The 11182-nt window shown below is 49.4% G+C and overlaps 1 protein-coding gene across 2 annotated transcripts in view; it reads right to left on the bottom strand.

Annotated features, from left to right (window-relative positions):
• Positions 1 to 659: 659 nt before the first annotated feature.
• Positions 660 to 11182, bottom strand: part of mxi1 (max interactor 1, dimerization protein) — a 30964-nt gene continuing 20441 nt past the window's right edge. The window contains exons 4-6 of one of the 2 annotated variants that reach the window (XM_061064831.1): positions 6757 to 6871; positions 5010 to 5208; positions 660 to 4721 (exon numbers count right to left, since the gene is read on the bottom strand). In XM_061064831.1, the coding sequence (XP_060920814.1) occupies positions 4558 to 4721; positions 5010 to 5208; positions 6757 to 6871 (478 nt within the window). In that variant the 3' untranslated portion in view covers positions 660 to 4557. The remainder of the gene's footprint in view (positions 4722 to 5009; positions 5209 to 6756; positions 6872 to 11182) is intronic. The other variant, XM_061064839.1, reaches the window with a different exon arrangement.

The raw sequence follows: 11182 nt of genomic DNA, 5'->3' as shown, positions 1-11182 counted from the left end.
CCCCTCCCCTTGTTTACTTCAGAAAGATCCTTCTTTTGTGATGATCTTTTTTTTATACTCAATCATGTTGCTAACCTGTTGCCACTTAAGGAGTCATATTGAGCACGTTTCTGCTCGTGGAGCTTATTAGAAACATGCAGAGGCTTTTTAGGTCGGGTACAATCACTTCTATCTGAACCAGTTCTCTTGCCCGCTTCCATCGCTGCAACACCTGTTGGTTTGACCTGATAACTGCTCTCATATCTGGCAAACTGAGGGGTGTCCAAAACAGCCGTGTTGGGGTGCCTTAAAACTGCCTTCCTTCTCTGGTCCAAACAAATCCAGAGCATTCAGGACCAGAATCTAAAGTTAGAAGGAGGACATACTGGATGCTGCATTGTTGTCAGAGAAGTCAGCACTTCAACATGTTTCCTTAATGTCTGATCATATAGTAAGATACCTTTATCATTTCACTCACTACACATCTCACTGATTGGACCTTTAAATTCATCAATAAAGAGAAGAACACACGGGAGAGGAGACGTCCTGACATGCTCCCTCCAGAGAACGACCATCAGTCTCTTCAGGAGAAAATGTGTCATCGTCTTTCAGACAGCAGAAAACATAAAGAGCCTGACATCACTTTTTCCACTTTCAGCACAAAGAGGTCGATGGAGTCGTTGAGGTTTGGAAATCTTGGTGTTTTTATTGTAAGTATTGCATCTTCAACTTACACGGCTAGAATCATCATCATCATCATCATCATCAGACTGCATGTTTTACAAAGGATGGCCACAGGTTTAGAACATCAGGAGGAGCGTCCTACTCAAAGTCAAACCTCCTGTGAGACCGACGCCAGCATGGAGTGTGGTTTACAGACAAACTAAAAAAACACTGCAACGTCCACTTTTTGTCGGAGCTGGTGCACGGCTGGCCAAGCTGCAAAACTGGAACTGGACATTCTTGGAGAGTGAAACCCGCATGAAAACACCTGACCTGAAACCCGGAGGTAAGAATATAGCTTTGTGATCTCCAGCACATGAAGATATGATCGTGGTGGTCTTTAAAATAATAACTCTGAGCAGTCTGCGGCGAGGGCCATTAACGCTCAGTGCAACAGTTAGATCTGATAAGGACGCAACAGCACCGCCGGTTAGGACGCGTCCTGCTGGATAGATCGCCTTCTGATGACGAATCACAAGTCTGATCAGCCCACTGAAGTCTGCAAACGTGGGACCTTTTTCTGTTCCTGTCCGCAGTGCAGGTTCATCACATCGACATAATGAAGACGAGAGAACAAAAAAACAACGAGAATCTGAAGGTTAATAACTTAAACGGGGGAGGAATAAATGTAAACTGTCCCTCAAAACGAGAGAGGGAGGGAGGGGTAGAGAGAGAGAGAAAGAGAGAGAGAGGGGAGAGAGAGAGAAAGAGAGGAGAGAGAAAGAGAGAGAGAAAGAGACAGAGAGGAGAGAGAGAGAGAGAGAGAGAAAGAGAGGAGAGAGAGGAGAGAGAGAGGAGAGAAAGAGAGAGAGAGGAGAGAAAGAGAGAGAGAGAGAGAGGAGAGAGAAAGAGAGAGAGAGAAAAAGAGAGAGAGGAGAGAGAAAAAGAGAGAGAGAGAGAGAGAGAGAGAGAGAGCGAGGACACTGAGGTGTTCTGAGGTGGTTTTGGTGGTTTTTCTTCTTCTGTAAAATCCGGCACCTAAATGTGGTGACTCAGCGTGACCACAGCTGGCGTTAAACTTTCCACCTTCACGACGTCCTTCAGAGAAAGCAAAGGATTTGTTCTGTTTCTTTTTTTTCCCATATATATTTCATCTTTAAAACCTCAATCGGAGGCCTTGTTTTGTAAAAGGTAAGACACATTTTGTCGACTAAAACACACGTCTAATAGAGACTACAATCCTCGACTCGGAGGAACGTGGAGCGTTAGACCCCCTTTCATCGGGTAGGAGCTGGCTCAACATCTGCCCGGAAAGTCTCGGCTATCGACGACTGAGGAGACGGACTCTCAAACACGACCGGAGAGGAGGAGTTAATACGAGACCTGGTTGACACGTAGGCGGGTTTAAAGGAAGGTTAACAACGATGTCTCAGACATAAGAACATTTTCTCCCCACTCCTCTGCAATGACCATTTCATTTTTAAAGTCGTCCCACCAACCCAAAGTCTGACCGGGTCTCTTCTAAAAACAGCTGGCGTTGTGGGCGTGGTTTGTGCGGTGGGAGTCTTTTATGAATCAGCAGTGACCTCCGTCATCCAATCAGGGGTCTCTGCTCGTTCCACATAGTGGGAGAGTAACTGTGTGTGTATGTGTGAGTGTGTAAAAAGTCCAGTTAGCAACGTTAGCACCAGCGCTAGTTTGGTTACGTCTACCATCGCTCTAATCTCATGTAAACTAAGAGAGACAGAGTCGCACGATGACGTCACACGGAGGAGAAACCGGCGCACAGCGTGACGCTCTCCCCGTCGACACAGAAACACCTTTAACAGAGTTTCTGAACATCTTCGCCGTGGGAGGAGTTTTACTAAAGGAGAGTTTTAAAACGCCATTTGTGTACGAAAGGTCAAAACGCTCAGAAGAAGATACGTTCAGAGAAATACCCGCCTACGTGTGTTTGGACCCGCCTCTGAAGGCGGAGCATGGAGCGGTTTAGTCTTCCGGCCTATCCCGTTGTCCGGTGTGTGCTGGTCGGGGGAGTCGTCTCCTCACACGGCGTGGGACTCTAACCAGGCGAGGCTCAGCACTAAGAGCAGCTTAGGGGCCCAATTACATTTCAAGTGTCCATCGAGTAAAACATCAGAAAACAAAATGGCTACATTTCTTATCCCCCCCGCCGCCCCCCAGAAAAAAGACAAATAACAATAAACCCATCAAATATACAACTCTTGGAATAAGGAGCGAGAGGAATGAGAGCGAACACGAGTCAGAGGCCGTCTGTCTCGCCGCTGCTCGCGCTCGCCGGGGGAGTGAGAAATAAATAGTTTGAAAAGGTGGCGTTTACTTTCACATACAAAAGGGTGAACGAGAGAGAGAGAGAGAGAGAGAGAGAGAGAGAGAGAGAGAGAGACGGAGACACGAGGGGAAATAAAAACACGGAAGAAGAAAGCAGTGTGGCTGAAGTGCAACTCTTAATGCCAGTGGAGTCTGGATGGCGAGCAATGACATCATAAACACCCGTTTTTCTTCCCTGCACGCTTCACGCTCTCTCTCCACAGATTACCTGACCGCCAGTGGAATGCCACAAACCCCCCCATCCCCCCATCCGACCCCCCCTCCCCCACATTTCATGAACACTAACAAACAAAAAGGAGAAAGAGTCGAATAAATAAAAAGAGCGCCACACAGACTCCGCCTCCTCCACCAGCTCGACGGGGGGAAGTTGATTCAACTTTTTTTTTTTTTCTCCTCGTGGCGGCGACAGCGTAAAAAAACATCCCAATGTTTCCAGAACAAAGTGAGAGAGTCCATCCGCATGTCATTGGCCGCCACAGGAAGAGATCTTTTTAAAAACACAAACACCCGGGAGCTCCACCTTTGTTTTCTTCTTCTCCTTTTTTGAAGTTTCATTTATTAAACTACTCGTATGTACAAAAGAAGGAGGACGTTAGCTTGTCGGACGGTCACACAGTCTTCAGGGAGGAGGGGGCGGAGCCTAGGAGTTATTGCTTGTTACTGCTGGAGAGACGTTTGTGGTCGTCGTGTTTCTGTGTTTGTGCCGTTTTTTTTTTTTATGGACAGCTCTAAAGTAGGCGAGTGCAGGGATGAAACACACACACACACACACACCTGTTATGATTCGCACTGAGCACCCACTTCCGTCAGGAATGCTTGTTTTCCCCACCCTCCGTTTCTGTTCGTGGTCGTTCTTCCTCGAGTGCTCTGCTGGAGACGACCGTGGCAGCCGCACAGCGTTGGCTTTAAAAGCTTTGTGGCGGTGGATCTGACCTGCTCCCCCCCGTTGGTTTGTTTCACAATAGCACCAGTTCAAGTGTCTGTGCCTCTGCAGTGTGGAGCAGAGGCAAAAAAAAAAAACACAGAAGGGGGGTAAGACGAAGGCTTAAATTCAGGGCTGAGGAGACGTCGAGGGGGTAAGCTGCGTCGATATGGCGTAAGGTCACACGCACTCACGCACACACACACACACACACACACCAGGAGAGATCGTTTAAGTGCATTTTGGATGAACTCAGGGGTCGTGTGTTTGAAAACTTCAGACTCTTCATTTGGGTTCAAAGATGAAGATGTTTGATCTCCCCTTCAAAGACGGTTTAAACCAGCTGGCTGCCTCACATCGGCGTGTTGGCGTCCCTGCTGTGGGCGTGTCAGTCGGGCCGGCTCGAAGCTCAGAGGTGAGGAAGAGCTCGCAGTGGAGTGCCTCCACCAGCAGCGTGAGGAGGAAGAGGAGGAGGAGCGGGGGAAACTAAAGGCTCGGAGCAGGAGGAAGCGCTGCTGAAGCGACACAAAGGCGGTTAGCTGTGGGGGCGTGGCCTCCGTCGGATGTGTGCGTAGGCGGACAGGCAGGTTTGGCGAGGGAGGTGGAGGTGGTGGCTGTGGAGGTGGAGGTGGTGTCGGACTCTAGGAGGGGAAGGCAAGTTTGACACTGCAGGAGGAGTAGCCCTCGTCGCTCGCCATGCTCTGCAGGCTGCTGTGGTCGTCCAGGTCGCTGGTGCTGGCTGTGCTGACGCTGTCCAGCTCTCCATGGGAGAATTCCGTGCTTTCAACGTCCACCTCGATCTCCTCTGCAGACCAGGACGAGGGAAAGAGAGAGAGGAGGGGGGGAGAGAACAAACTATTTAATCGTCTTTAAATAGCTTTACATATTTTTCTTAAAAATTCAAAAGACCAGACTGGACCATGAAAGCCTTCTAGGTGTGTTTACATATTAAACCTCTCACCAGGAAATGTCCTGTTTAGAGGTTTGACATGCAAACGACCCCAGAATGATGTGTTGATTAAGTTCAGCGACACCTCCCCTCACACGGCGTCCCAGAGGAGCTGTGCTGTTTTAAGAGCGCAGCCACACTCACCTTGGTCAGAGTCGGAGTGGTCGGAGCAGAGGGTTGAGCCTACACTGTCCATGCGTATCCTCTCGCCCTCCCCTGGGCTGCTCTGGGCCGCAGCACTGCTGCCTCCCCTCAGCAGCTCCAGCTGGCGTTGGAGGTGCCTCTGCTCGCGCTCCAGAGACTCCAGCTGGTACTGGCTCTTCCTGTCCGCCTCTTCAAGTTTCTGCTCAGGAGAGAGAGAAGAGCGGGACACAGGAAAGGTGAACTTTGAGTGTCAGAGAGCAGGGTCAGTGAACTGATCCAATATAAGAGGAGATGAGAGGAGGTGACAGGAGAGGAGAGGAGAGGAGGGGAAGAGAGGAGAGGAGAGGAAGAGAGGAGAGGAGGTGACAGGAGAGGAGGGGAGGAGAGGAGGTGACAGGAGAGGAGGGGAGAGGAGAGGAGGGGAAGAGAGGAGAGGAGAGGAGAGGAGAGGAGAGGAGGTGACAGGAGAGGAGGGGAGAGGAGAGGAGGGGAAGAGAGGAGAGGAGAGGAGAGGAGAGGAGAGGAGGGGAAGAGAGGAGAGGAGAGGAAGAGAGGAGAGGAGAGGAGGTGACAGGAGAGGAGGGGAGGAGAGGAGAGGAGAGGAGGTGACAGGAGAGGAGAAGAAGAGAGGAGAGGAGAGGAGAGGAGGTGACAGGAGAGGAGGGGAGGAGAGGAGAGGAGAGGAGGGGAAGAGAGGAGAGGAGAGGAAGAGAGGAGAGGAGAGGAGAGGAGAAGAAGGTTCAACACGAGTGCAGCAGGTGGAGCAGCAGAAGAAACATGGAGGAGAAAAGAGGAAAGTATGAAAGACAACTGAAGCAGCAGTGAGAGATAGTGAAGATACATTTTCTGTAAGGAAACTCTTTTCATCTCCACCGTCTGTCAGAAGACAAACAAGCCCCTCCCTCGTCTGTTTAAACATTCACACACTCAACTCGTTGTGTCCCCTGCTTTTTCCTCCTGCCAGCTTGGAAACCCGCTCCATGATTTCCCTCACCTTCCTTGTTTACACCATTTCGCCTTCTCTACGCCTACCTTCATTACAATACGAGCGAGGGGGGCGGCGGCGGGGGTTGACACCACAGTGTGGGGAATGACAACAATATGGGCTTTATCACCCCCCCCCCACTCTGTATTACGTGCTCACTACAGCAGCGCTCTCACATGCAGACTGCTCAATCTCCGGGCCGTCTCATGGCGGTCTTTAAAGCGGAGGGGAAGGCGTGCAGCAGGACGTCTGAATGTGTTACATGCTCTTTAAAATCAGGACGCAGCGAGCAGCTGGAGACGGCTGATAACACGCCACACCTTCAATTACAAGCCAAGACAACGCATCAGGCCGCAGGGTAAATAAAAGGACGGGAATATAAAACATTAAAACAGAAAAAATTAAAGGAAGTAAACTCTTTAATAAGGAGGCACTGCTCCGCTACAAACACAAGGTTTATTAGATGAACTTCATAAATCTGCTGCAAAGGCTTCTGGGATGAAGACGGCTGAAAGCTCCAATCAGACCGCACCCTGGAGTTAAAAAAAGAACGTCATCACATCCATCTGGACATCAGAACCACGAGTGATCCCAGCAGAACGCCCGCCACAACCCGATGAGTAAGATCCATATCTTATACACATTTCTTCATCTGAAAGAGGGCGGCGTTCTGAACACCTGCACGATCTATTTTGGTTTATTTGACATGGACATACTGTAACATTTAACCATACACAAGTTCCAGATGCTCCTGATCCGTACCTTTATGTGTGCTTTGGCTTTGTTGAGCAGGCCCAGGGTGGTGTGCCGGTTGCAGTCTGGTCCCAGAGGTATGAGGGCCTTCAACCGCTCCAGACACAGCCGCAGGTGAGCTCGTCTGCAGAGGAAGAGACAAACAGAGAATGATTAGATACAAGACGATGTACAACAGTCGAGACGCGAGGAGCGAAAGTTTCATGCACCGTGTGCTCAAAGTCCTGCTCAGCTTCGACCACGCCGAGTGAAAACAAAATAAACTTTCTGTTTTATTTCCAACACTGTTGAAGTCTCTCAGTCTGGACTTTTAACTCCAGCTTTAGTCCCGACCTTTGTCACCTTGAAACAAGCGCTTCTCTTCGGAGTGCAGGCTCATAAAAAAGAATGTAATCTCACTCTGTAAGAATCCACAGCTACAAGCGGGCTCATGTATTTTAAATCCCCAGCTTATAGTTCAGCACCGCAGCAGGTTACATATGATTCAGCCTCCAGACGATACTTTATCCTCTGCTGGTATTTGTTGCACCCAGCTTCAGTTACCCTCCTCGTCTACATGACTAACAAGTCTCAGATTTGGGTGGGCAGGGGGGGGGGTTGGGGGGGTGGAAAGGTGTAATGGACCTTGCTTGGCTCTTACACTCCATCATCCTGACAGTCCCTTATTCTGTGACGGCAGAGCGGCCCCGGGTACTATCTCTCCTGCTAATGGATCAGAGTCGAGAGGTAAAGAGAGATAATTGTGGCTATAACACAATCAGCACTCCATTAGCAGGAGCTGCCCTTTCAGCTAGCCTGAAGGGAACCAGGGGGCAGGGGGAGGGGGAGGGGGGTCATTGGAGCAACCAAGACTCAGGAACTATCTCTAAGGGGAGCCCAAAGGAGACAGACCCAGGAGACCGGAGCAGAAATTCTCTGCACTGATTACGCCAGGCTAGACAGCTCCATAGTACGCTCTGCTGCTTTAAGACTGGAGTGTGTGTGTGTGTGTGTGTGTGTGTGTGTGTGTGTGTGTGTGGAGGGGAGGGGAGGTTCAGCTATGCATGGATGCTGCTGATAAGAACAAGAGAGCAGAGTGAGGCATTACACCCATGCAGACCATGTGAGTGTGCGATTAAACGACGTGAACCAGACGAGTGCTGCACGCCGGGGGGGGGGGAGGGGGGTGCTGCAGTCTGTAGTGATGAAAGTCACATAACAGGTAGTACACACACTGTCAGTCTGGCCGAGTGTGATGATAACCATCCGTTGTGTGAGGTCACCTCTGAGTGTAATCAGTTTTATTCAGAGGAGAGAGAGAGAGAGTCCAAGTCTCCTCTTTATCTGTGAAACATCTGTTAAAGTGTCACTGCGCTACCGTACACACGCACGCACACGCCGATATCACCTAGCAATTAATCATCCTTCGCAGCATCCTGAGGGGAACGCACGCCGCTCCACCAGAATCTATGCCTCACCACAGAGAGGACGGCGTGGCAGGATATCTGTCCCAGCGACTTCTAATCCCCGTCCGTAATTAAGACAACAACTCCATCACGTGGAAACGAGGAATTTAAGTGGATGTTTCTGCCATGTTCTCCAGTAAGCATTTCTAAATGAAGTAGGTCAGGTACATTTCATCATCGCTGATACACCAGTACATTATTTATTATGCAGCTGTAGCTGAAGGACACACACACACACACACACACACACACACACACACACACACACACACACACACACACACACACACACACACACACACACACACACACACACACACACACACACACACACACACACACACACACACACACACACACACACACACACACACACACACACACACACACACACACACACACACACACACACACACACACACACACACACACACACACACACACACACACACACACACACACACACACACACACACACACACACACACACTGATAAAGAAGATACAGCGAGGTCAAAGCAGGATACACACGCCGGTCATGTATGGGCGTGTGTGTGTCTGACAGGCGTCCAGTTAACAAACTCCAGTCCTCTGGGACCACTATCTTCTTTTCCTGTACTCCCATTGAGATTTAAACATCCATTCCAGCAGACAACCTCAGATAACCCCGACTGCCCCCCCCTTCACTGACCCGATCTGACATGACGACTGTACAGAGGAAGCTGAGGGTACGCTGACCCCTCAGGCACCGCACTGCATCTCAAGCCTGCTTCTGTCTACCACCGAAATATCCCATAACGACTCTCAGCTGCTGATTCACCGCTTTCTGACGAGTCAGTGTGAAGCAGCAAAACACCCTTCCACAATCACCTGACGATGATGAGAAGGAGGAAGAGGGGAGAAGGAGTCTGCTGTGCTGTCACCTCATCCAGCACAGCACGTCCTGGTTCTGTCCTTTCCACAGCCACCTTACGGACTGTGTGATCTCCTCATGCTACAGCCTGGCAGCATGCACACATCCTCGCCGTGACTCATATTGACAGACAGACATGTGAGACGTGTGCTTGACATTTGTCCTAATCTCTGGGTGCATGATGTGCTCTACAGCGGAGCACTCTGATAACTGTAGCGCAGGAGGGAGTGTCTGAGGAACAGTGTGTGACTGTGGGAGAGAGGAGGGAGAATAGCTGTCACGTCGGACCTTCTGCTAATGGAGCTTCAGACTCAAGCTCTTACTCTCAAGTATTTCACACACACACACTAAACTCCTGAAAGTGTCCACATTCTGCAGAGTGAGCGGCATCGGGGACTTTACAGGAGAAATTCCCCCTAACAGTTCCCTAGTAAAACTCCAGCGTGACGTCAGGGTCGAATGAACACAGCAGGAAATGTTCAGGAAGATTCACTGGAACAGAAAGAGAGGGAGAGCGAGAGAGAGAGGGAGAGCGAGAGAGACAGGGAGAGAAGGGAGAGAGTGAGAGAGAGAGAGAGAAAGAGAGAGAGGAGGGAGAGGGAGAGTGACAGAGAGAGAGGAGGGAGAGGGAGAGGGAGGGAGACAGAGACAGAGACAGAGAGAGGAGGGAGAGAGAGACAGATAGAGAGTGAGGGAGAGAGAAAGAGAGAAAGAGAGAGAGAGAGAGAGAAAGAGAGAGGGAGAGGGAGAGGGAGGGAGAGAGAGAGCGACAGAGACAGAGAGAGAGGAGGGAGAGAGAGAGAGAGGGAGGAATTGAATGACCACAGCAGGAAATGTTCAGGAAAATTCCCTGGGACGGAAAGAGAGGGGATGATTAGTTCAGATCCTGCAACCGGCTCACGTGAAATGAAACATGTACTCGGTGGGGCCCGGCAGGAAAGAGGAGAGTCGGAGAGAAAAGTTTGACTGTTTGGGTTCACACATGAAATGTTCAGGACGAGTTTTGTTTGTTTGTGAAAACAACAACGTTCTAATGATTCTGAGCCCTTGAGAGGCACCTTGAGGTAACCGTGGAGACTGGGTTATCAGGTCAGGCTGAACCACCAGCACTATCTCCAATAGACTCACTAAGGGGTTAAAGGTCATGAGCTTCTGGTGATGCCCTTACTACAGGTCCCTAATCCCAGAGAAAGGCTTCTTTATCAACTCAACCCTCAGGCCAAAGAGCTTAAGCGGTTTGCAGCTTACGATATGAGTGGCAGCTTGTGACCATAAATACCTGCAAGCTGCGGCCTGAATCTGCATAACCTCCACCGCTATGTAGGCACATAACACGGCAACCAGCACCAGAGCACGCTGCTTCAGAGATCTTAGAACAGACCGGTGATAGTTTGACAAACAGCTGTGGATTCACCGTGCAGCCCCTTAACTTCACCTCCTCAGGTGCTACAGCTAAGGATTGGTGAACGTGGATACAGGATGTGATGTCAGAATCAGAATCAGAAATACTTTATTAATCCCAGAGGGAAATTCGATTTGTTACAGTCGCTATGAAATATACAAGCAGTAGAAATATAGTCATACAAATATTAATCAAATAGAATAGGAATGTAAGTAAGATTTCAATCATAGGTACAAGAAATATTTACAGGAATAAGAGTCAGATTGAATATATACACTGTTTGTTTCAATATTGCACTTTGTCATCATGAGACATATTATTCATTATTATTATATTGCAGTTTTAATAAATAATGAGTTATGGTGGAGGTTACAGTTTTTCGGTTATTTTTTCTTTTTTCTTATTTTGTCACAGGGTAACAGGCGGTTTGTGTAAATGTGGCACTTCCTGCTCTCCTGGGAGAGCTGTGTGGCCTGTTAAGGAGCACACAGCTTATCGCTTGTAGACAGAAGACATGTCAGAACAAGCGGTGCAATTGAGCCTCTGATTGGTCCGCTGACTCGACAATGTCAAGAGGATTCATCTCCAATCAAGTGTGTTGAGATATCGAAGACTAGAAATGAGATTAGAGTTTTTGCAGTGTAGAGACTAAGAGGAGCAACAAGTTGTGGTGTGG

The sequence above is a fragment of the Labrus mixtus genome, chromosome 2 (genome assembly GCF_963584025.1).
Source record: "Labrus mixtus chromosome 2, fLabMix1.1, whole genome shotgun sequence".
NCBI classification, from domain to species: domain Eukaryota; kingdom Metazoa; phylum Chordata; class Actinopteri; order Labriformes; family Labridae; genus Labrus; species Labrus mixtus.
The sequence above is the reverse complement of the archived record's forward strand: the minus strand, read 5'-3'. Positions and strand labels throughout refer to the sequence as shown.